Raw genomic sequence first — 26,903 nt, 5'->3', positions numbered from 1 at the left:
GAGTACCAACATCCTCCACCCTCTGCAGGAACCACTCTGGTGTTAGAACTTCACCCCTTCTCTAAGTTACTAATCTGTGTTGTCAGCCTGGTTGAGTAATGTAATACTTACACAGAGTGCTTGAGTTTCATGCTAAAATTAACCACTGCTTCTGCTGAAAGCAGATATGAATTTGGTTGTTAACTTCAAAGAGCCAGGATCAGCCTGGCTTGAAGGTTTTAAGGCACATTAAAAAATAAATGAAACAAAAACCTCAACCCAGGCATCCAGAAACTGTAACATAAGGGAATTGAGTAGTTACAGATCCACTTTCACAAACCCACACCTTTACACTTAAAAGTTACTAAAAGTTACACTAAAAGTTAACTAAAAGATCCACAGTTACAAATCTACTCCTTAATAAGCCTATTTCTGCATCTGTGACATCTATATTCTTACACTTCACTTTAAAATAATGGGTTTACAAGTCAAATCCTAAATTTTATGACCCAAATTTTACCATTCCTCCATCAATGTGTGCTCACTCACCCATCATGGGATAATGAACATACCTGTATTCCTCCTCCTCTTTGGAGTTCTTCTTGGGTTGGTATTTCTTCGAAAGATTCCTAAAATTAAAAATAGAGATAGATAAAAACAAAATTTTAAAATACCCTTTGAAGTTTACTGATGATCTGTAAATGCAGACACACTCTGTGAGGCTGGAGGTTTTATCTGCAGTGAGCAGAAACCTTTCCTGAAGCACAATCAGGCTTTGGCTGTGCTGCAGTAACACTAACAATGGGCTGCACAGTGCTCAGTCTGTAACTACAACAAAAGAGCAGATTCTGAACACAAGAAGCTGCTAAATGAAGGTCATGAAGTCAATACACCTGGGATGTGGTTCTGCTGATGCACAGATCTCCTTCACCTGATCTAGGAGAGGTTGTTTTAGAGTAAGAGTCATCCTAGCAAAGGGAGATCTGAAGCAGCAGATGACACTCTTGGCCAGGCAGGTTTCCCTGCCTTTAGCAGGATGATTAAAGACAAAAAAAAACCTTCATAAAGCTGTGGGAAGCTGCACTGAGATAGCAAAAGGGGGATAATTTTGTGATTATCAACTAATGCTGGGGGAAGTGTGACATTTGATTATCCTAATTAGCACAGATGATTGCATCTCATTATCCCCCAGCCAACTACTGATTTAATTTTAAAACACCAATATGCTCTTGGCGTGATTGTATCTTAAATAAGAAACCTGAACCTTGCTGTGAGCACATCTGACAGTAATTGTATGATTTTCATTGTCCCACCAGCCTCTCAGCAGCAGCAAATCCAGGGATTTGTGAAGTTGTGCTGCCCACCTGCCCCTCACCAAGATGCACCTTGCCCCTCAGTCAGGGCACACCACAGAGCTGAGCAATGTCACTCAGCAATTTTAAAGGCTTTTCTCTGCTCCTGTGTCCTAAACTGGGCCCTGTCACTGCTCCCTCTGGCAGCCTCTCACCCTGTTGTGAAAGGGAAGCCATTTGGTTTAGTTTTACAAGGTTGTTTCAGCAATGAAGAAAAGCACACAAGGAGTATTGATGGAATCACTGTCCAAAGGAGGACTGAGTTTTATCAACTTATCCATGCCAAAATCTTTGGACAAGTCCCAGAATACATCAAGTTGCAAAGAAACTGCTTTTTCAGAGGTGTAACCCATTCCCTGCTGATGCTGGTTTTACTGCTGGCTTGGAGACAGCAGAGCCTCCCATCTCACATTTCTTATTCCTTTTGTTCTCCTTGAGGAATTAAGGAGCATCTGCCCCAACACAGGAGTAGCCAGAACGTTGGCAGATTTGCACAGACAAACATGTGTTCCTTAAAATTTAAGTATCTTGACTGGAAGGGATCCAAATGAGTATTTCCCTCTCAGTCTGTGCCTTCTCTCCAAGAATATGTTGTGAAAAAATTAAATTCTCTAGTTCTGTAAGCTTCCAGCAAACACCAGCATGGGAAGGGTTCTGCAAACTGTTCTGCATGATGAAAATAAATCTTATAGCATCCTTTGCATGCCATGGAAATGCTACCTTCCTTCCACCTTGAAGGGAAAAGGAAAATCCACAAGAAAACAAGCACAGAAGGCTACAGTAATAAGGCATTTTCACACAGTCAAAACTCTCTCTCAGCACTGTCACACTGCCCAATTAATTGTGACACACACAGCAACTGATTTCCTGTGAATCTTTGAAGGTGCAGAAATGCTAAAAAGCTGAGGGGAAAAAAAAAACCAAACCCAAAAAAAAAAAAAAAAAAACCCCACAGCCTTCTTTCACAGACAAAAACCACCTACCAAGGATTAGCATCTGGGTTAAATGTTTCATTGTCTTCTATGCAATTTACACAACATACAAATTGAGTCTATATATTTAAGTTCCCTATTTTTTTTTTCTCTTGTCTAAAATCAGATGCAGGGGTTTAAGCAGGTACACACAAACCCCCAGAGGTGACAGTGAATCCAGAAGTGGTGCTGGAGTTCAGCCTGCCCTGGTGCAGTGTCACCAGCAGCACTGCCCAGGCTCAAGCTCAGGAAGCTGTGACAGTGACACCTTCAGTGCTGGCAGTGATTGGAGAGGGAGCTATCCCATAATAAAAACCAGCAGTGAAACACCAGCTCTGGAGAGATTCTGTGCTACTCTGAGCACTCATCTCCATGATTATTTGCCTTTCACTCTGCATCATTTTTTCTGCCTTTCCAGCTTGTTTCTTTGCTCCTGTATTTCAACTTTGGTGACAAATGTGAGAGAAAGATGTCAGACATCAGGGGTTCTGATTCTCAGATTATCCTGACACCTGAAGCTTTTTTTTCCCAACACATTTTCCTCAAGGCTATCTATCCATCATCACATTAAGGAAGGTTTTGACACCCTTTGTGATGCTCTGAGTGCAAGGGAAGTGACAAGGACACATCACCTCAGCACTGGGAGCACAGTATCCAGCACATCAGTGTCCCATGGAAGGTAAAGTACTTAAAAATAAGCATTCTACCACAGTTTTGACATCCCTTCCCTCCCAGCCTAGCTTAATGACTCAATAAATATAATGCAAAACAAATAAGAAAATAACCATGTCAGTTCCAAAGTGCACTCTCAAACCAGGCTAATTGTAAATGGTATGCAGCTCTAACCTAAAAATATTAAACATACATTTGCAGAATTATAAATAAAGAGGAAGAAATGTTTTTAAATAGAAGAAAATTAAACTTCAACACATGACCAGGCTGAGATGTAGACATAAAGGAGAAATAGCTGGTTAGGGAACCCAGAGATGGAACAGAAAATACAAGTTTCACAGAAGGAAATAAATTTCAGCAGCTTTACTTACACTACAAAAAAAAAAAAAAAAAAAAATTGGGTTACATGCACAGGAGTACCTGGAGTTAACCTGTCTCCTTTTAACAGTATTTTCTGCATGTTATGACATGCAGTGATGTGATGCAGCCCTTTTACACCAAATGGATGTAGCACAAAAAAGGTTTGCACCAGGATTAAGGACACTCATTAAATAAAAGCAGATGCATGATTTATTTTTCATTTTTAATGTCCAGCACTGTTTTCCCTCAATACTTGACAAGTCTACATTTTTGGTTTTTTCCTTTATACTCCTAACTTCTTAGATGTCTGCAAGCAAGTTTAAGAGCTCTTTGGGGACAGAAGTATTTGTCCTCAAACCATAAAAATACAGAGAGGCAAGAAACAAATTGACCATATTGTTTTAAAAGAATAGGAAATAAAGCTCAGGAATTCACAGTTTCTACATGGTCACAGGTGAAACAGTCTTTCCTTTACATGTTGTTTGTGTGTTTATTTTAATAATTCAGCTCTTTACACCTGAAATTTGTCATCCTGAATACCCCAGTGAGTCTGGTGCAGGATTGTTGCTAACACAGGCCAGCTCACCCAGATGCTCTGCTGGGCTTTCCCAGTCTTAGTCACATTCTCTTTGTTCCAGCTCATTTTGCCTCTGTAATTCAATCTTTGCTCCTCTCCATAGGATGTGAGCAATTTGTTCCTGCAGGAGTCATTTTCTATTTCCTGCCTGTCTGAAGCAGAAACCCTGGGGAACCCTCCTGGCATTCCCCTGGGAGGGCACACAACCATCAAGGCAGGGCTTTATCTACAACCAGCTCCTCATAAATCACAGGCCATTGTGCATCCCAAACCCACTCCAACACAAGAAATTCTGGTGATTTTTTTTTTTAATAGGCACTGTGTTAGATACACAGATCAACTGAAACCTCAGATCCCTTCTCTTTAAAACCCCAGAAGATAGAAAGAGTTCAAGATTTATTATCACCATGCAAATAAAAGGTGAGTTAATGGAGGGGTCAGGAATAATTATTCCTGCTCTCTCCCCACCCAGTGAACTCCAGCACTTCCAGTTTAGAACTGGTCACTAGTGGCTGCCAGCAATGCTGTCCACAGGTAGCAGCAGGACCCCTGTGTGCTTTACTCCCTTCAAACCCTGATCACTTCTCATTTTTTCTACCTTATTGGCAAAAACAAGGTGATATCTACTCCTGAGGGAGTGTTCTTAGCACCTGTTCCCCAGAACCTGACCTAAAGGAAAATTTTTTCTGTGTCTGGTTCACACATACTCATCTCTGTCTACAAGCAAACCAGACATGGACATGTAGAAAGTATCCAGCAGGAATTATGTGAGATTAATTCACAAAGATCTCTGCTCTGATCAGGAGGCACCTCAAAATATTATAAAACTGTAATTCAAATCTCAAGCTGTAACCTTCTTAACTACATAGGAAAAATTACCAAGGGCTGGGGTGACTTTCTGACCTGCAGTTCTTCCCCATGCATGTTCAAAAGGAGCCTGTCTTAGTAAAAGAAAACCTAAACTTCTCCTAACAAATGATCATTATTCTGTTGAATTCTTAAACCCTTCAGCATTTCTCACAGCAGCCCCAATTGCATGGAAAACATTACAGTGCTGTCCTGAAAGCCTGAGCCATTAATCATGCATAAACCATGAGTAAGCCCCAGTGTGCTGCTGAGCCACCTCAATAATCTCTTTTTGCAAAATATATGATTACTAGCAGATATAACACAACAGGATCTTAAATTAACTTTTACTTATCATCCTCTAAATTAAAGCTGTTTTCTAAAAGCCATTATTATAAACAAAATCACCACTGACACAACAAACTTAAAGGTGATTACAGGCTCTGAAGAGATGCAATTCAAAGTCCAAAATTCTACATATTGACTTACCTAAGCTGCTTTGCATAGCTGAGTTCAATCTCTGTCCTCTCTTTTACAAACTTGATGTACTTTTCCAGAACATCAATACCCCACTGCGTGTGTTTCTCTAAGTTGTCAAACTGGTCCTGCAATGAATCATAAAAAAAAAAAAAATAGTTTAGTCTCATTGAACAGAGATAACTAAAATTAATTTATAAAGGGAGTATTATCATACAGAAAGTGTTGTTAATATTTTCCATTACCAGATAGATACTTGCATAGTAAGACAGGTTTTTAATCAACAGAAATCTGTATTTTAACATGAGCCCAATTCAGTAACATTCTTCATTACTCATTTCTGAATCAGTTTCATTCCAGAAATACTGGCAATTCTACTAAATACCATCTTCTAGTATAAAAACATACTTAAAACTAGGATAAGAAATAGCTACTCTTGACAGGATTTTGTTCTACTCTGAAGAACTACTAGAAGTTCCATGAATTTGGGATCTACTCCTAATTAATAATACTGATATGAAAACTGTAGATTTAAACTCCAGCTTAGTGCAATGAATTAAAATATTATTCAGAACAGTCAAGCTTTTTACAGAGCAAACTTCAATTCCTCTGTAGCCTGTTCTGTTCTAAACTAGATGACAGGATGCCCCCCAAACTGACATAAGCTATATTTTCTGAAAGTTTTCTTGTCCACCTCCATTTACATACAGATACTACTTTGTTCTTGAAATATTGTTGCCCTCAAAAACAGTCACACATGTTTTCAATAAAATCAAGAACATTCCACAAGTCAGTTTGGGAATTGCAAATGCCAAAAGAAATTAAGCAACTCTAAATTCAAATTAATTATCCAAGCCAGTTTATTATTATCTGCAGATTTCAATTATAATCACTTTATTTTTCAAAATTTGGTTACTTCAGCAGCACTCAAATTCCACAATCCATTCCCCACAGCTCTGCAGAAGTTACTCTTTCTACAATGCTTGAAATACAGTTTTTAAACTGTAATACAGTGAATACTTATTCTGACAGACATACAGTATAAAATAAACAAGGGCTTTAATATCAGCCTAACTTATTTGACATCAGGTTCAAAAGGAAAACAGAGTAAATTTCTACAACCTGCAAATTAGATTGACCATGTTTTCAAAAAAAAAATCCACATAGCACTAGATTTGGGTGGGATGCTGAGCTGCTGCTACCAAAGATTGACACAAGTGATGCTTCTCTGCACCAGACTGTCCCTGTGGCTCAGTTTGCAGAGCTTTCACTGAGTTACAAAAGCCAGACAAGCCCACTCCCTTCAGACACAGAGCAGAAAAAATAACTGGAAGCTACAACAAAGGCTGGTTTGTGAATATGTTGCTTTTATCAAATACCACTTTCTGCTCTGTAGCATATCTGGCTGAGACAGGGAGTTACAGTGGTGGCAGGAGGGACTCTGCCAGCAGTGAATACAGTCATGCACACAGCTGCTAATAAAGAAAATAAACCTGTTATAAAACTGCTTAACTTTGATTTGAAGGGGAGAAATAGGAACCGTGTTAAGAAGACAAAATTTGCAAAACATCACCAAGAAGAAAGTTAAACCAGCAGGCAAGAGACATGGAATAGGACACAGGGTTTGTGCATTGCATGTTTGCTCTGCTTTTTATTTCAAACCAAGTCAGCCAAACCAGACTAGGTTTCAACTTCAGTTCTACCAGTTTTAGTCAATTAAGGAGGCACTGGGGGCAGAACAGAAAAAAGCTAATAGTATGAAGTTACAAAAATAGTTACAAAGAACTTTTTAGTGCTCCAGCACTAAGTGCTCCAAAAACTACGAGAAAGTGTTTTAAGGGCAACTGAAGTAAAGAAATTCAAACTACAAAGAATAAAAGCTTTACTTCCAGCAATATAGATCACCCTTGAACCAGGGCAGCATCAGTCACTCAGAAAGAGGATGTGTGTGTTCTGCAGAAAGGGAGTACACAGAGTAAAAATGTACATGTTTGCCTATATACAAATCTCAATTTTGGACAGTTTCACAGCTGGGGAGAAAGCAAAATCAGGGCTAGCAATGATCCTCCTCCTGTCAGAGGGCTCAGCTCAGCCTGGAGTCTGATGCCAGCACAAAGAAGCACCTTCTGCTCTGCTTCAAATACACCATCTCTGGGATTCTGCTGGAGTCAGGAGACTCATGCAAACATGGCCTTTTTAAGGTTTCTGATAAAGAGGTCTTGTAGCTCTCCCACACCCTACTCTTCCACAATTTACATTATTTAACATAAACACATGCATATAAAAGAAATACCCCATGGGGGAGTCCATTAGTCACAAGTTTACTTGGATTCACACACTCCTGATTGAGAGAAGGAAAAATCTCAGGCAGGGAAATTCACTCTCTAATCCCTGTAAGCAAATGCAACCACCTTTATCAGATGGATCATATTTGTAGCAAGAAATTAGCTTATTATCCTATTGTGACCCCATCCAAAGAGGAAAGGTCAAGGTTTCCCAGAGGAAGAAATGCCTTTCAAGGAGATCCTGCCCTTCAAGGTAATCCAGATTTCAAGATAGAGCAGGCTCACCCTGAAAAGGCAACTCTGGGTGGCTTGTCCAAACCTCCCACCATCATCCCACCCTGAATCAATTCTCAGAGCATCATTTGGATCAGAGTTTGAATAAAAACCCAGAAATGGCTCCAGGTAGCTGCCTGAGTGTGGGCTGGCAGCTCCCAGAGGGACCTGCTGGACTTTTCTGTGTTTCTAAGGCCTCACCAGGGCAGGTTTGGTGAGATAAAACTCCCTGAGGAGCAGTGTAAGAGGAGCACCAGGGGAAGATGCTGAATTTCTATTTATAAAGTGAGATGAGGCACTTGCCCTGTGCCAAGCTCTAGGAAGAGCCACCTCAGAAGTAAAAGCACTGACCTCCCCTATGGAGAAGAGAGGCAAGGGGAAGTTTAACTCTGCAGATTTGCTCAAGAGAAGAGTTTCTGTTCTTTTCTGGGCATGGAACAGGGTTGGCCCAAGTGCCATTTCTCTGAGCAGCCAACGCCCCACACAGTGTGTTACACTGGGGTCACACATTCCATTGTCCCTTCCCTTTGCTGAGTGCCTCCAGCATGAAAAAAAAGCAGTAAAATTGGCAACAGCATCACTGGCTGAGCATGAGATTGCAAAGGAAGGGCAGAGCAGGGGGACACAACAGATTGTCCTCATTCCATGCATCTGGAAGGACACTGAAGGCAGGCAAAGGATGAGTTTAAGTTAATGAATTGTAGGGAAGGCAGGACACAAAATGTGTTGATCATACAATTCACAGATTCCCAAAGTCCAGGGATACATATAATCAATGCAAAATAAGACTTCTGAAAAAGATTTTTCAGAGCAGCTCACAACTATATCGTGCCTTCAAATAGTGAATATTGAAAACACTTTATAGGAATTTACTTTTCTCAAAGTTCATTACAAAAACACATTATCAGTAGGAATCCAGAGTTCAAAAAACCCCTCAGTTATTCTGGAGTCTAATGAGAACAACACGTTTTTTCAGCACAAAGTGCACCAGGCCTGGCAGAGATGGTTTAGCAGGTGAGCTGTGTCACTGCAGCTCTGCAGGATCAGTCATCAGCTGCAAGAGGCTCAGGTGCCCCAGGAGCTGCTGTTTCACCTTTCAGCTTCAATACACAGACCCTCTTCTGTTCATTTTTACAGCATCCTCACCCTTCCAGTCAGGGAGAACATTAGGAAACAATAAACTCCACAGGGCTTTAGCATTCAAGAAAACAAGGCAAGAAATATGATGCAATGTTCAGTAAGAATGCTCCCACTTGACCACAGAGAGGGAGAAACAAAAGGTCACACCACACCTGTTTTCTCTGAAAAAGAAACACCAAAACATTTTCTAGAAGAACTCGCTGCTTTCCTCTGGCTCAGAGACTGGTTCACACCTAAGAACATTCTCTGAGCAGAAATTCTGCACTGACAGTCAGTTGTCTGTCACAGCAGGCTCTCACCACAGCCTTCATGTTACTATACCCTCCAAGCTGCCAAATCTCATTTTCTCCCAGTTTCAAGTGCCTATGTTTATTGTGGTATCAGCTTACAAAAAAGAATAAACTTCTAATTGACTGTCCATGTAATTAAACTGCTTGTGCAACTGTAACTTAGCCCCCTTTCATCAGATTCCACCACTTGCCAAAGCCAGCACCCTGTGCCACTACAAACCCTTCCCCAGGTGATGGAGGAGCTGACCCACCTGACTCACACAGCCCCTGCTGCTTGAAACAAACTGTTCAGACCTTAACATGTTCTTCAGCAAGCACACAAAAAAATTGAAGCTCAAAAGAGGAAAGTAGAACTTCACTCATTAACTTGAACAGGAATTTGACATCCAAGTCCCCAGAATGCTTTGAATATTTTAACCCTAAGGCAAAGTGTGCTTCTAAATTCATTTTCTAACTTGATTTCTGTTTCCATTAATTCTCTCCCAGTGCTTTTACTGCTGCCCAAATAACCTCCCATGCATGCATTCTTTCTGAAATTCAGATGCATGCTTGTTACCCTGACAATGCTTAAAATGGAAATAGTGCTGCCCATTTGCTTTGCTCCATTTGAACAGTTCCTTTAAGCTGTCAAATCCCCTTCACTTCTCAACTGCCCTCCTGAAGTCACATTCCTCAGCTATGCAAAGTATTTTGGGAAAAGGAAAGTTAGCCATTAGGGGAAAAAAAACCAAAAGAAACCAAAACAAAATCCCCAAAGAAAAATCTTCTTCCTATTTCTCAGCCATATAACATGGAGTACAACCAATTATTGAGCAATAAAGTGTTATTCATGAGGTCTTTGAAGATCAGCTCAGTGAGATATTCCTTCCTCTTTCTAGAAGGCTTCCATCTATTGTGAAATAGTTCAACACATGGTGTTCAGATCCAATGATGGAGCTTCTCTTGCCACCAAGAGGCTTCTTCAGCCTCAACATTGACTGAAATAAAGGGGATGTCCTCACTTCTCTCTTGATCTGCAGCCAGACAGACTCACCCTGCCCAGTTCCAACACAGCCAAGCCAGAAGGACTGGGGTTTAATCTTGGTTTCAACTGTGAACAAAACGTTAGATTCTAGGAGATTTTACCAATTTATTCTGCAATTTAAATCTTCCTGCCAAACCTGCCCAGAGTAGACTGAGCTGGCAGCATTTACTGTACCAGTATCTGGGCTAAACTGTCACTGTCACCCTTTCTGCTGCTTTCACAGGTGACAGTGCAGAAGTGTGAAATTAAGAATGCTAATACAGAGGCAAATAATGAAGAAAGACTATGCTGAAAATTCAGATGCTAATAGCAAATGAAAAGCCTTTATATTTAGCATACACCTCCTGTAATTCTAATGCAGCAATACAATAAAAGACCCAGGATTCTTGAATATTAAGTATATTTGAAGACTTTCTACTACTTCATCCCCCAGTGAGTTTGATTCTGTTTCCTCACAAGATTATTTGTTTACATACTACCATTAATAAAAAAAAAAAGTAATAGGGGAATTAATAGCTAATTTTACCTCTGATCATACCTTCTCCTCCCATATCTTTTTTTTTAAAACACTCTCATTCACTTTCACAGGCAAAAAAGAATTAAAGTGAAGATCGAGAATACATTACAGTGTTCAATTTCTAAATTACTTTTTTAGGTTCCATGGTTTAACAACTTCAAATTATAAAAATAATTAACGAGATGATGAGCCCTTCACAGGCTCAGCTGAGTCCCATATGGCACTAGAGTGCTGGCAGAATACACGGGAATTCAGATCACAGATCCTCAGAGACCTACAATAAAGCTATATGCAAATGTTAACAGTCTCCAGGCAAATTAATAATGAAAGAAAATGCATAAAACACAGGCTACCACTGCAAGAGCCTTCCAGAAAATATAGATGAGTAGAAAATACCAAAGCAATTCAGCATCTGTTGACTCAGCCACTAGTGATGAGAATCGACTTCCCACACAAAACTTGTCAGCAACAGTCAGTGAAACCCTCAGTTAATGACACTAAACAAACATCCCTGATTACAGATGGAACACAGGCCACCAACCTTTCCCTTCCTGCAGCAGAGACAAGGAGCACTCACAGCCCCCTGGAGCACAGAGGGATGGGGCAGGGACACCATCTCTGCCTGCTGCACGCTGGTGCTGTGGCTTCTCTGCTTGTTTTCTGAGTGAACCTTCCATTCCCCCACGCATCCGGTTCTTGGTAACAGAACTATTTCTGATCAAATGCATTTGTCATGCAGATCACCTCTTCAGCCACACATGCTTGATTTCATTTCACCCTTCAAATATTAAATAAATTCCTCCAAACCTTTCACCAGGATGCCTAAATATGCATGGTTTCAGCTTCAGTTGAATAATAAATAGCCCACAGGAAAAAAAGCCATCTTACTTGCCCATCTCCATCTTCCTTTCATTGCCATCTCCTAAACACATTTTTCCATAAAGCCCTCAAGGTTAATTATTCTATCTCTTCCATTCACCTGGGAACTTGATCTAGCTAGGAGATCACAAAAAGAAACATAAGATTCTTTGCTATATTTTTAGGAAACTGAATGTATTTCAAATCTTTGTGAAGGGAAATTGACAGAAAGCAAGAGTGGAAACAAACTATGTTTTAGGTTAAAATACCTTATATGTTGCTAGATAAACTCACCTCTATTTGTCCTATTTCAATAGACATAATGAACAAAGCAGTTTCTGGGCCATATTTCAACCTTGAAATGCTTACCCTCTTCAGCATTTTGCTGAAGCTGGAAAGCAAAATAAGATCTAATATTTATGCCAGTTTTAATTTGGCTAGAAAACAACATTGCCCTAGTATAATAGCAAGGCCCTTTGCACAGCCTTGTAATTGCTTCAGAGACCAACCACACTCATCCCCACCCCAAAAACCACCTTCCACAAACTCAAGAGTGACCCTTCTGCTAATTAATCCGAGGTGCTGTCCCACCTGGCAGGTTTTGGCCATACTTAACCCTACCTGGATAAAAACCTGATTTAATTCAAACAAGAAGCACTTCTGAGAAAAGCCCTGAGCAGCTGGCACAAAGGCCAGCACCTGGAGAGCAACATGAATATTCCAGCTGCTCTGAGGCATGGGCAGCCCTGGGAGTACAACCAGATCATCAGGGCTGACAGGGAACCAATTTGATTGCAACATCTCACTGAAATATCCACCTACAGCAGAGCTGCACAGGAACATCCCCCACTAATGAAAGGGGTGAGCTTTGTGCTGGTGAAGGTTAAACCTCCTTGTAGAGAAGGTGCCCAACACCAGATTAAAGCACAGAGCAGTGAACAGCAGCAAAGCCAACACAAGCTCCAAAGCTGGGCTGGGAGGGAGAGTGGCTCCCTGGGCAGCAGCACAGAGCACCAGGTCAGCAAGAGGCCACCTGTGCCTGCTGGAGAGGTCACTGGGAGTACAGCCATGCTCCCACCGTGCTGACCCACTCTAACACCTACTCTGGAAGGCTGGCAAAGCCCAGCATGTGGCTCAGGGGGAGAGGAGTCCTGGTGTGAGTACAACCATGCCACGACTGCCAAGGCATTCACACACACACACACAAAGCTCTGTGTCTCAGCTTCTCATCCTCTCTGCTGACAGCTTCAGCTGTGGAGTCAAACTGCTCCTTTTGCAGCAGCCAGAAGGCTGAGTCAGAGGCCACAGAAGCAGTGGAGCTCCAGAGCAGGTGATCCTACAAGGAACCTCCTGGTCTTGCCCCCAAGGGCTGCCTTAAAACTGCAGCAAAGAACTCCCTTATCCAGAGCCCAAACCCTCCAGCTCTGCCATCCTGGTGTCAAACCAAGCCCCCTCCTCCCCCCAGGCCTGTGTATCCTGTAAAGGATGTGGTGAAGCAGAACTCACAGTCCCTCCATGGCAACAGGGCACCAACTGTGCTAACACAGCAGCCAGGAAGGAAGGTGAGAGGGGGGATGTTGCATCCCACAGAGGATGTGGTTGTTGGTGCTGCAGCAGCTCAGAAAGATGCTGAAAGACGTAAGATAAGGGAGAAGTGATTATTTCTGGGGAGTGGGAAGGCAGGAGATGTGATCAGCTCAGCTGCAGCAGGACAGAGCTGAGGAGCAACAGGTGATGAAGAGAAACAGCAACTGAGCCAAGTACTGGATAATGAAGGATAAATATCCTTATTGTTCTTGGAACAAGGGAATTTTTGATGGTAAATTATGTAGGTTACATGTCCTGGGCAGCAGTACATCCAGCATGGAACATGGTGCTATTTTGGTTTTATTCAAACAGGTACCTGAAAAGGCCATACCGAGACATCACCTGCTGTTATCAGTGAGAAATCCTTCTAAAGATAGTGCTGCATCTCTTGAAAGAGGAGATGTGATTCTTAGAGGTGTCACAGTTTCATGCTCTTGAAAATGAATTTTATAGCTCTCTTCCGTTAAGGAGAAGGCAAGGTTCAAAAATCACCATTTGCAGTGTCCAAGGACACTTTTCATAGATGGTCATGATGCAGCAGCAACTCATTTCCTTCAAATACATTTGTACACTTTGAGGTTTGAGGCACTTTGCCACAATGAAAAACATCTGTCATGAACAGCCCATTCAGAAAGGAACACTTCTTTTCAAACCTACAATTCTGCTTATAAAACACACTCTAGAAACCCCAGAACAAGACACAGTTTTGTTTCAAAATACATTATAATGTGCAAATTACAACCCAGGATATAAGAATGCTCCTAAAGAACAAGATAATAAGAAAGAAACTTCAACTAATGCCAGATGTTAAGTCAGAATACTTTTATTGAAGAACTGGGTGTATTTCAAGCTTTTCATGCACTTGCTCAGTTATTTAAATTGGAGACAAACATACACATTCTGCTTCTTTGGTGATTCTAACAATTGAGCTGATTTAAGTGAATTTATTTGTACTAGGTATGAGGATAAACAGCAGAATCTAGACTTTAAAATCCAGACTCATTAGCTAAGCAAATGCTCATAACTGCTAAAATCTACTGGGGCCAGAGAGATGATGCATCTCTACCATTAGCATTAATTATACCCACAAAACTAATTTAAAGAGAAAAAAAAAAAAGGAAACAAAAACCAAAGAAACAAAACAAAGCAATGCTAACCTCCTCCTCCTCCTGGGGGAACAGGAATGGGATAAAGATTTGGTTTTTGCTGACAGTATCCAGAGCTGCAGCCTGAAAGCTGCAAGGACCCACAGGGATTCACTGCTCTGTGCATTATAAACAAGAGCTTTGAAAATGAGCAGATCCTCCTGGTTGGTGGGGCTCTGCTGCTAGGACAGTATAAATCATGAGCTGCTGCAGAGCTCCAGATCAGAGCTGCCTCCCCCAGGAGTTGCAGCATGGTAACAATGCTAAATATACACTGCTCTTGTTCCAGGAAGGTTTTTCAGTTGACAAATGTTGCAACTTTTCACTGTTCCCCAGCACCATCCCACTTCCCTGATTTAATACACACCCATTCGTTTCTTTAGAAATTATTTGAACAAATGCAATTTTAGAACAAATTCCCAGTCAATCTTTTGCTGTCTGGCTACATCTTGGATTAACTGTTGACTGATTTTCATCCTCTTTTTTTTTTTTTTCCCAGTCTGTGAAGCTCTCCCTTAATAATACCAGCTGTTAAAACAAAGATCAACAAGAGCTCTTGCCCACGATTTCCCCCTTGGGCAGCTGTGTACTGATTATTAAAAATGAACCATGGAGTGTTCCTGCTTATTGCATGGCATGGATAACTACAATAGAAAGCCAAACAAGCCTGCTGGTCCATTTAAAAGAATACACATTAAAAAGGAAATTCTGCCCTCTTACCCAAAACCATACTAAATCACAATAGCAGAATCTTATCCACAAGAACAATACTTCCAACTGCAGCAGTCTGTGGGAATGTTATTTTGGGGAAATTAGCTTTTTACCCAACTTCATCACAAACCAATGGCATACTGGTTTCATCATGTAGAATACCCAAGTTGTTTTACACATCCTCAAAGTCAAAATTTCTTCATTAGTATCAAACCTTTTTGAATATGATTCAGCTCTAAGAACACAGCTGGAGTTTAGGAAAGGGGTTTGGGAGGATTAATTTGATTTTTTTTTTTAAATATCACCACTTAAAAACAATCAGTGACATTGCTACACTTTGCAAATAAGAGTCCCTGGTCTCTTCTATCAAAATTAGCCCAAAGGATAACAGCTAAAACCAGCAAAGGTCTCACCAGGTATGCCTGGTATTCTCAACAGCAAAACTTCTAATCTCCACTAAATAAATCCCCTGGTGGGTGTAGAACTGAGCATGTGTGCAAAGCTCTTTTCTACACACGTTAATAATGCAAAGATGTATTTATTCACTAAACACAACAGCCTTGACTCCTGATTCTCCTTTTCACCTCCTCCCCTGTGAAGCCAGAACTGACCAAACCCCAGTGCAGGCACCGTGTCCTTCCAGGATATTTATGCAGACACTCATAAAAGAAGAATGTTGTAAAAAATCACTAATTCTGCTTAGCTTGAGGCTGACTCCTGGAATCACTGGAGCAATGGCAATAACTAGGGTTAAAAAAATAAGCCCCCTGTACTTCAGAGTGTTCCAAACCCTTCCCTAAAGTTCAAAAGAAAAGTAAAGATCTGAACTGACTGTTCCCTCCTCTCATTTCCAAATTAAATGGAACAAACTGCTGAAAACCTTCTTTGTAGATGGATTTCAAAAAGCATTTAATACCTTAAATACCATGACATGACAAATACGATCCTAGATTTTTCAAGAGCTACTTCACACTCAAGAACAAATAAGATTACTGCTGTGCCTGAAGTATTTCTATCTGCCATTGCATTCCATTTTTAACCCAGAAATTAGATTAGGTGCTTCCACTCAGATCCAACAAATAGTGAAGTTTCCAGAACAGGAAGATTATCAGAGATATATGCAACTCAGAAATCTAATGCAATGGATAGAACAATGTCAAAGTGCAAAATATTTAAAAAGTCTGCAAACAACAGTGTTGGTCACGTCAAATCTGTTAACAAACTCTGTTCAAAGTGTATTTCATAATTCAGATTTATCTATTCATACAGTCCACTCTGTGCAGTGGAGTCAAGCTACACTGGCAAAAAAATGGATAAATCCTGGAACTAGGCCAGAAATAAAGGCAAAGAGTCAAAAGAAAGCTGTGGAGACTCTATGCCTTAAATCCATCTATTAGGGTTTCTCACAGAGCTTTTCTATTACAATAAGACCTGGCCCCTCCTGTAGCTGTAAAAACAGCAATCAAGACAGTCCCTAACATCCTATCATATTTTTCTTTAACTCAATACTTTTCTCCTCTCTGTTTTTCACTGATTAACATTCAGGGAAGTGTTTAACCCCAGCTGCATCTGTGCTCGAGTCAGGCCATTTATCCCAATTTTGACAAAATCATTGTTTCAGTCTGATCCCACTTGCATAAAATATTCAGACTTTAAGATGATCCTTTCTGTGTTTTTCTGTGTTCCTCTTCTACAAAAGACACCATCACCTGTAGAGCCATGGAATGACCAAGCTAAAATATGGTCAGACCAAAACTAACGTGGCAACTCCACCACTGACACACCTGGGTAAGGACCAGAAACATCCCCCTGTGCATCAAAGCATGAACTGCTATTGATAATAACTCTTCAATTACTTCAGTCTCTTCTCCTTTGGAGGAAGAGAAGATATCTTCCTATTCTCACATGCTCACATCTGTAACATTTCTATGAAGTTCACCCTCAGGTAACAACTCCCATTAACTATAGTGTGAACTTGTGTTACATCAAAGTTAAATCTGAAGAAAAGTAATCACATTTCTCCTAACCAAATCACTGTTCAAAGCCTCTCCAACTCCACTGGGTCTCCCCCTTCTCCCAACAGAAGCCTCTCTCAGAACTAAGACTGCAGCAAAACAAAATGAATGCATCAAAGTAGGTGGAATGAGAAGGGAGAAACATTGTGCAAAATGCTGACCCACCAGAAGCATACAAAGCATTTGTTCAGTGGTGACAATGAATAATTTAATTTGAGGCAAATTACCAAACAAACATCAATTAAATTACATGCTAGACTACCAGAGAAAGTTCTCCCACACACATTTCAGGTTTGCAGAGTCAATAGAGCAGCACAAAGCACCCAGGATTGAGATGGAGTCACCCGGGCTGCTCACTCAGGGACACTCGACATTCTGCATGGGACATGACAACTGCAACAATCTAAAGAGATAGAGGCAAATTTAACTCCATCACACTAAACAAACATTCATACCAGAACAAAGAGACCACGTGTCACCCAGCCTCCTAAAATGTAAGAAATCAGAGTGCCCCACCCCATGAACAACAGGTATGAAACGTGCAGAACTAGAGTTCAATTGTCTCCACCATATATCACACTAAATGCCTGAGCACCTGATCAGAGAGCATTTAAAGCAAGCTGTGGCAGCAGCAGAGACTCCCCAGTCCAACAGCAACCTCCTTGTGCTGCCTTGAGTCCCCCAGATCCACAAGTGTCAGGATCAGAGCCACGTGTGGCACTCAGCGTGGGGAGCCAGGCTCGGTGGTTTGCTGCCTGTGCCACAGGGATGCTGCAGCACAGCCACACACAAAACCCAAGTTCACTGAGCTGACCATACTGAGCCAGCCAACACAACCTAAAATTACAGTTTCTAGAAAGCAGGGCAGCTATAGACTGCCCAAACCTTTTGGTCTGGCACCCTACACAGCCTCCGGCCTCTCAAAGAAAAATAGTCAGAACATTTTATGGAAATAAATCAACAATTGCAGTTTCTTTTGACCAATATGGCTTGGAAACAGGGCATTAGGAATAAATGACATTTTGCCATCCAGAACTAGAAGAGCAACAACCTTTGATCCTTTAAGTAAGGACTGCTTCCCTCAGTAAGGATATTCTGCTCCTAAGCTGGATAGGCAAGTCTAGCTGAGCAAAAGAGGTAATCCAGTTTTCTTGTGACAACAGTCTCATTTCCTTAGGTTCAAAAACCACATGTGAATATTTTATAACTCATGTTATAACAATGATGATACCATGATATAGATTTCAAGCTTCACAGCATTTGAAGAAATATCTTTATAATACAAATGGAAATTACATCAGTAAATAGCCTCCTATTAATACAGTTTTCAGACGAAGTTGTGAAGAAAATCACTGCCCAATTTAAAGCAGTGCTTATTTGAGCCAAGATTAAAAACCACACTTGGGTCACACCAGTCTGACCACTAACCTCTGCTCACCCCATCTAGAACTACATATTTGCCTAAATCTAGGAACAGTGAAACAAGGGACAGCATGGAACACTGGATTTTTTAGCTTTCATTAAAATATTTGGGTTCAGCCTCTAAATAAAAACATCTACTTCAAGACCTTGAAAACAGACTTCTAAAGTTTTAAACTTTTTGTAGTTTTTGACAACACTTCATATCCCTCTCCAGCTGCCAGGCAGAATATTGATTTTGAGGGAGGAGTGTGTTGGCTCACCAGACGAAGACAATAAAGGAAAAATGGTTTAATGTCATATCAGTTCTACTCTGGTATTTAAACATTAACTTAAAATGAAACCAAAAATATACATAAAATCAGGTTGAGGCTGCATCCAGCCTCATAACCACACTATGTTAGTTTACCTAACTGCAAAGGCAAATATTTTTTCATCATAAATCCTATACATAAAACCATGCAATAAACACATCCATTAGCATCTAGATAAAGGCAGTAATAGGAGGCTCATATAATCAGATGTACAGTAAAACCCAGAGCACAACTGAGCTCCAAAACAATTCATATTACAAGGAAAAGCTCTTACTGACTTTCCTAATCCCAGGACACACAACCTTTCTGAAATACAGATCTCCAAATTCTTTATAAAGCTGGTAAGGCCACGGCAAGCAGACAAGAATTTAAAACTCTCTTTTAAGGAGTTTAGAGCCAACAAAGCTCCTGGTATTTCAGTGCCATTGCAGGCTCTTGTAACACTGCAGGCATTTAGAAGCACCAGCAAATTAATATGCTGCACCAACTCATTTGGTGAACAATCTCATTCAGATCTTAAGCTGCTTGTCCAGGGTTCTGAATGTGTGAGCAGGCTGAAAAAATCTGAGGGGCCACAGATATTTCCTGAAAGGGTGCTACAGTTTTTCAAGTGTAAAGCTGCTTGCTGTACTTTGGACTGGTTACAGGGACAGCAATAAAATGCATTCTTGTGTCTTTGAGGGCAAACAAAACCAAGACCACCACACCACATACATCATGATGTGCTTAGTCAAAGGACTAACAGAAACCATGGTTAAATGTTATTAAAATCTTCATCACTGGGAGCTGCTGGTTAAGTTTGGGTCAGTGTGACAGCACAGTGTGTGTTACAGGAATATTTCTTAATTAATTGGTTTTTTAGGACTTTGTAATAGCAAAGTATGCTGCTCACAGAGCACAAGGGGTGGAACTTTGTGACTAAACTACAGATGTGTCATCCTGATTTCCACTCTTCTCACATTCCTGGAAGATCAAGTGGAAGGCTACCACACCACCACCAACAAATAAACACAGGGAATGCTTACATTACAACCTGCTCCTTGTGTTTTCCTATCACAGCAATAACAAACCATGAAGCATCAAAAGAGGATGGTGAGCACAGCACTGCTCTTTTCTGTCACTGCTGTGGGAGGAAGTCTAACAAATGCTTGTCATTTCCAGAAAGTAATGGATTCCCCAACTCTGACACAAACAGTGCCCACAAATTGCACACAAATCTGTCACAAATTCACTTCTTCACAAGAAAAATGATTCTCCATTTAACAATCAGAGGCTGATAACACAGCACTAACATCAAACACAGGCAGTTCACAGATGAAAGTACTGCAAACAGCTCAAGAGCAGACTGACATCTCACCAGAGAACCATGAATTTAGGTCAGCTCATTGCTGTGCTGTTCAACAGAGGCAAGTGAAACAATGTGATGTGCACAGTAAGATCTTGGTCACTTGGGCTCACTGCTTCCTGCAGCAAGAGAAAAACTGCCCCCACTTCCAGTGTAACTTCTGCAAACTTGCTGCATCTGGACAAACCTGGAAGGTGGAGACCAGGTCATTGCATTCAGGGAACAGAATCTCCATTCCTGGCAACATCCACAGGACTCACAGTGCAACAGCCTCCAAAGACAGGAGAACCTGTTTCCTACATTCTTTATGCACAGGACCATGTAGGGCACCTCACAGTCACATCTTTAAGGAGTAATTCATTCCTCAAATGAAAAGAAAACACACACATTCCATCCTCCCTTTATTGGGATGTGTGTATACCACCCCCCACACAACTTCAGAATTCTAGACTGGGAGGATTATAAGCAGATGCCATAAAATATTGATATTGTATATCATTTTTTTTGCATGACTATTTATTTGAAGAGAATTAATTAGTGCATTGAAAAAACTCTTTGAAATGTGGCTGTCAGACATACACACTTTTTATAACATCCAGGGAATACTGCAATAAATGCCCAAAATAAATTGTACTATCAGCTTGCCATATTGCTTTTCAACACCAGAAGACACAATAAAATAGATACCCTCTATTTTACTTTTTAGGTTTGCCCCATACTACTGTAATTATTCAGTAGTTACAATTTCACAGCACAGAATTTTCATAATAAACATGGGCACAAGGGAAATTGCCATATTTTACCCCAGACCAGAAGAGTCATGAAGAGATGGGAGAGGCTGAAGGTTTCCACATTATTGAGTGTCTTGTGCTCCATCCTTCCAATCTTTGTCTTTAATTAATGTCATATGATTTGCAAGACTGAGACCATCAGTGCCTGGATTGCCCAGTGCCTGCCCAGCACAAGAGGGGTGAGATCTCCAGCAAAAAATGCTGCCAACAAATCCAAGTTTAAGAAACAAATACATATTAAAATAAAAAAAATAACCAAAACAAAAAACAAGGTACTTGTGGAACAATACAATAAGCACTGAATAAAAACAGAAGCCCAAGCATTACAAGGATTGACATCCTAAAAATGGCACCAAGGCATTCCTCAAGTCTTGTTAGATGGATTTCCAAATAATTTATTACTGAAATGAGACTGTACTAGACATTTACTCAAAAGTGGAAGGTATTAAAAGGCAAGTTCTTATTTTTTTGGAAGAGACACTGAGCTTTGGATATTGCAGTTCATTGGAGCAAATGAAAACTCATCACCTCAAAACACTTCTTAAATTTTCAAGTATCTTGCTGTTTTATTATGTCACTATCAGCAAGTCTCTCTCTGCTGCTCTGGGTCTCCCAAAATAGGTTTTTTGCTTTTCCTGTCACACTTGGTGCATTCAGCTGACCTACAGGACCCTTGCTAAATGTGACATTTCTGACACAGTGCTCAAGTCTGTGAGAGGTTATCACACTGCACTTTAGGCAACATCTTTGAAAACAAATGTTGCAAATTTTAAAGTACACGATGATAAGATAAATCTTCTGACTAATGCAAGAAAGGCAAAACAAACTGGTTTTGAGAATAAATAATCTATTCATGGGAAGGAAGAAGCATGGGGGGTGGACATGGGAAAATAATGGGATATTAAAAAGAAGAACCTGCTCTGCTGTGGAACATTAGAAAAGTAAATTTTGTCTTCAGCAGAGGTCACGACTAAGGTGTAAACATGTCAGCCTTCCTCCTCTTCTCCTTTCCTCTTCCTCATATCTATGCTTTGCTTACTTCAGCTTCCATCCATTAAAAGGCTGCAGCTCTGCCTGTTGGATTAAAGAGCTCACAAACACAGAAGAAATGCTTTTGTTTGAAGAACAAACAGGAACCTCCTGTCCAACCTTTGACTTCAATGGGCCTGAGCTACTGATCCTCACACAGCAACTGGAGCTTCTGGGCTCAGTTCCCTGACTGTCCCATGACTCCCCAACTATTTTATAACACAGGGATAGACCAGTTGCTTGATGAGCAGTTGAATCATTTAAAAAATATGAAAGAGGATATTGACTTGAATCTACAAGATGCTTTATCTGCCAAGCAGGGAAAGCAAGTTTGGCCTCTGAACCAGACTGATTCAGAGAGGAAGAGGAAAACAAATGTGTGTTTACCTACCTACAAAGAAGGCAGGGAAAGAAAGAAAATTTCTCACAAATTGACAAGAACATCCCCTCCCACAGAGTAAGGACAATGAGGTCACTCAGTGCTCCACAGTTGTTCCAATGACAATACCTTCCACTTAAAATAGTTTTTTGGAAGCTACAACTCTGGTCCAAAGGTTGAGTCAAAACTGCTCCCAGGCAAGGAAGGGAAAATAAAAGGTTTGTTTTTCACAAATCCTGAAGCTGAAATCTATCACTCAAAAATTTTGGCTGCTAAATCATGGTCCAAACTGGTGGGCCAAGAACCACTAGGACCAGTGAAGTTTATGTTATGGGAGAAGATTTGGGCAGGGCAGCTCTGAAGCCAGAGGCTCAGTGACAACACCTGCCAGTCTCCATGAGGGACATTCAGAATTCACAGACATTACTAATAAAGCCACCCTAAAACATTCCAGCTTTCATGAAGTCCTCAGGCCTTATGGATATACTTGTAAAGGATTCCAACATTATGGAAAAATAAAATTACTGCTTACCTGGCTTTTGGTCTGTAGAGTGAGATGGACCAAGACAAAGTGACTGAGAACTAAGAGTGAGACAGAACAGCTGTCATGTGGGCTCCTCACTTTTATTTTTTGAGTATTTTTGTACATGAATGACATCCATAATGATCAGTAAGCACATCTAACAAGGCTACTGACAATTTGTAGCTAGCTCTCACTATACAGATTTCAGCTCAGTGATCATGTTTCATTCCTCCTCCAAGTTAAAGAGAATTAAAAGTCCAAATAAAGCTGAATGCAACCAGGACATTTTTACCCTTACAAAATTCTCACAGATTATGGATTCTGCAAATGCACACAAGCAACCAACCTTGTAAAATAAAGACATAGCACAATATGCATAAGATCCCACATTTCCTCTGTAGTGATTGTTGCTTGAAAAATGGTGCATTTCCTGGCTTTAGGATGCCTATTTCTACTAATTTGGTATTTTGTGACCATATCTATTTTTGGAACAGCTATGGAACACATACACAAAGGACAGAACACAAGTTCTAAATGCAGTGCCATGAATAGAGCTGTATAGTTCGTGCATCTTTTCTTCCCTAAGAGAATCTGAGCCTTAAGCATTGCACCACACAAAGAAAATGTATTATGGTCCCCTTTTTAAGGGTGATTTGTGCCTGTGGCTTTTTCCTGTTACTTTTGGGTTCATCTTCTGATTATTTTCAAAATTTTCCTATCCACAAAAGCCTCTTGAAGTGCATTAGGGCTTACACACTAGTCCCAGACTGTTTAATTTAGCCCTAATACCTTGAGGAAGCTTCAGGATGGATTGTTGCTGTTCTGATTAAAGAATCAGTCCCACCCCCTGCCAGGAAGGTTGGATGGATGCCTTGCCCCCAGAGAGAAATCAATAGTGCTCCACTGACCAGCACCTTCTAAACACCACATGTGTCAATATACCATGAATAAAACCCCCAAACACTTCATTCTTACATTCTAAATGTTAGAACAGGGTCTGAATTTTCATTAGTTTGACGTTTTTCACTTGTTCCACTCTCCTAGTGTGGATTCTTGTTTTGATTCCTCTGTCACTATTCCATTTATTTTTGTTCCCAGAGATTAACCCACAAATAAACCACAGCAGACTACACCAAGCCAACAGCAGATTCAAATCAATACAAATGTCTATAATTGTGTGCAAGAAACCCATAAATATCATGTAAAATGTCTTCTGACCTCTGTGTGAATGAAGCACACCATTCTGCCATGCTGTTCCCAACCATCAAGTATTTCAACTCAACTGCTAATAGCCAAGTGAAATATTTATATTTGTATTGTTTAGCTCAGCCAAGGTTTTAGTAAGTGGAACAATTCAACACACTCTCTCAACCATTAAATGCTGGCACTGTGATACCTTTCTGTTCAAAACTAAGTATTTTCCAAGAGTGACAACTATGCAGACCCAGTCTCCAACAGTGCCTAAATTAGGTGTATGTGTTTCAAAACAGCACATTTTCTAGCAAAAATTGTCATTTTCCAACAATTCCAGCTTTCCTATTTCAAGATGGTTTCATGTCAATCATACTCTGGAAAAGGAGCTTTCAGCAATTTTATACTTAATACTGGTATCAGGATGATGCAGGCAAGAATCAGAATAAGAACCACAATGCAAAAATAAAACCAGCCCAGAAAAATCCAAAGGAAAAGGTGGTGGGGAGATGCTCACACATACCAGGAATGGATGCAAGCTCCCACCCCCTTGCAGGGTGCTCTCCTGAGCTACTCCAGTGCATCTCAGAAGGACACAGCCAGAGACACTTGATTTTCTCTTTAAATAGAGCTGGAACCTAGCTAGCCCCCCCTTCCAAAAATAAGGCTGTAAATCCCCAGGGCACTGATTTAAATAGGCAGCCAGTCACACATGTCATGTGAGCAGCATTCTCACTACCTAAAGGGTTGGCTGGTGCAATTTTGGGTTTCAGGTAAAGCATGCAACCATAATCTGGGATGGGTGCCTTGATCCTGGTGTCAGGCAGTGTGCTTTGGGAGGATGGAGCCTCTCACTGATGATGGAGTCCTTGAGCAAACCCCTAACCAGTATTTCCACCAATTTCTTTGTTGTTTTGCACACCAAAAACCAAAGCAAAGCTGTGCAGTTTTTCAGCTTTTGCATGTTAACTTACAAACACGTGCCAAAAGCATCCTGTGCAAAACCCAGATGTTTCACAGCTCCAAAGACTTGTAAGGAAATAAAGGCTCTTGACCAGCACATAGAACCCTTTCCTCTCACCCTTTATTTTTAGGCTTTTCCAGTGACTACACACGAGCAAAAGGATCTCAGACTGTTATACTTGGGAGAGAGAGCCAGGATGGGTGAAAAAATATTTATGTATTGGTCTATTGCAGCTCTCCCTGTTCATCCAATGCCAGTTTTTCTTTTACTACAGCAAAACCTGAGTTACACACTCCTAATGAATGCCACTCCTGTAAGACCCACATTTGACAGATCAACAGCCCTCAAGAGGGCAAGAAATATTTCTTTTCCCCATTTAACTTTTGTTTGAGAAAACACACTTTGATTCACTCCCTGCTCCATGCCTATCATTTTTTTTTCCTTTTTGTAAACAGAAGATAAAAGTGCTAAAGCATTTCTCTCTGCCTAAGAGAGTATAATTCAAAGTGAAATATATTATCTAAACACATTTTGAACTTATTTGCTATAAAATTCCTTCAGGCTTTCTGCACAGAATAAGTGAATGAAAAACAGCAGTGCACACAATTCTGGATAAAGCTTTTCTTTGGGGATGTTGTCAAATATCCTTCCACAGTGAGTAAAGATGCAAAGTGCAACCACAGAAATCAATGTATATACATTCTAACCAGTATGTCAACTCTACTTACACATGACATGGAAAAAGCCACATAAAATAGAAATTCTACAAAGCCAAAAGAGGGCTGCTAGGTCCCTGCACTATTTTTCTGCTTTACTTCTTATCTAATCTTCATCCTTTGCTCCATGCTTATTCCTTCCCCCTGTGCACCCACTGTACTTTCTCCTGATCCCATCAAACTCTTGACTTGCTGTTCCTAATGCACTAATCCCATTGCACATCCAGTCTGACAGCAAGTCACAATCCCACCCATCCTGCCCAGAGCCCAGCCCTGCTCTCTCTATGAGCTTTTATCCAAGCTGTTTCCCTGTTACTGACTGGTTCCTTGTTTTCTTTGTTTAAATTAATTTTCTCCTCCTGAGTTCCCTGAGCTCATTTCTGCTGCTTCCTTCACCCTACCAGTCCTTCTTCAGTCACTGTCAGAACTGCCAGTTTGAATTATCTCTCCTCAAATGACCCTCTCCATCATCCCTGGCACTTCCATCACAGGAACAGTTCCTAGACAAGCAGACCCAACTGTCTGTAACCAGATCCTGGTGTGATCTCTAGTTCTCCACATTCAGTCTCTTGAACCAGCTGGGTTCCTCTCTGACCACACACCTCACCCTCAGGTGAGTGCAACAAGAACCAGTCCATGACAACAGAAGAACCAGTTTGCTGCTCTTAAAGAATAAAAGTGGTCAGAGGGTTCTTTAGCTTGACTTGGAGCAGCCATGCTTCCCATCCCTCTCCCCTGCTCTTCCATAACACATCCCAGATCCCACTCATCAGAGCTGTCCTCCAGGCAGCTTCTCCCTCTGTGCCCCTGGGTGCCAACAAAGGAGCCTGAGAGCAGAGGAGGCTGCCCAGCCCCACCCTGGCCCTGAGCAGCCATGGCATGGCAAGCCTGCCTGCTCTCCTGCAAGGACCAGACTGAGCCTCCTTCAAGTCAATTATTCTGTGGGTGACCTCATCTTGCCCCACAAAAATCCCTCCAAGGCCAAAACGTAGCCAGCACCCAGGAAGATTTGGTCAATAACATCTTTACTGAGTACAGGCAAAGTGGTATTTTTCCAAGGACTTACAGGTTTGCCTAATTGAGGAATATTTTCTCAACAGCAGCAAGAATATCCTTGTTCAACAGCTTCTGTCTGCCAAATTTCAAAACTTTG

At 40.9% G+C, this 26,903-nt stretch overlaps 1 protein-coding gene across 25 annotated transcripts in view; it reads right to left on the bottom strand.

Moving 5' to 3' along the window:
• The window catches only part of FNBP1 (formin binding protein 1), a 385,839-nt gene that overhangs the window by 55,661 nt on the left and 303,275 nt on the right, over positions 1–26,903 (bottom strand). For 14 of the 25 annotated variants that reach the window (XM_079323980.1, XM_079323984.1, XM_079323977.1 and 11 more), the window contains exons 2-4: positions 11,305–11,407; positions 5,247–5,362; positions 552–608 (exon numbers count right to left, since the gene is read on the bottom strand). In XM_079323980.1, coding sequence (XP_079180106.1) covers positions 552–608; positions 5,247–5,362; positions 11,305–11,379 — 248 coding nt within the window. In that variant the 5' untranslated portion in view covers positions 11,380–11,407. Of the gene's footprint in view, positions 1–551; positions 609–5,246; positions 5,363–11,304; positions 11,408–26,903 lie in introns of those variants that run through there. The other 11 variants (XM_079323975.1, XM_079323979.1, XM_079323987.1 and 8 more) reach the window with 2 other exon arrangements.

The sequence above is a fragment of the Erithacus rubecula genome (assembly GCF_903797595.1).
Source record: "Erithacus rubecula genome assembly, chromosome: 21".
NCBI lineage: Eukaryota > Metazoa > Chordata > Aves > Passeriformes > Muscicapidae > Erithacus > Erithacus rubecula.
Note: the sequence above shows the minus strand (reverse complement) of the source record. Positions and strands in the feature narration are given on the sequence as shown.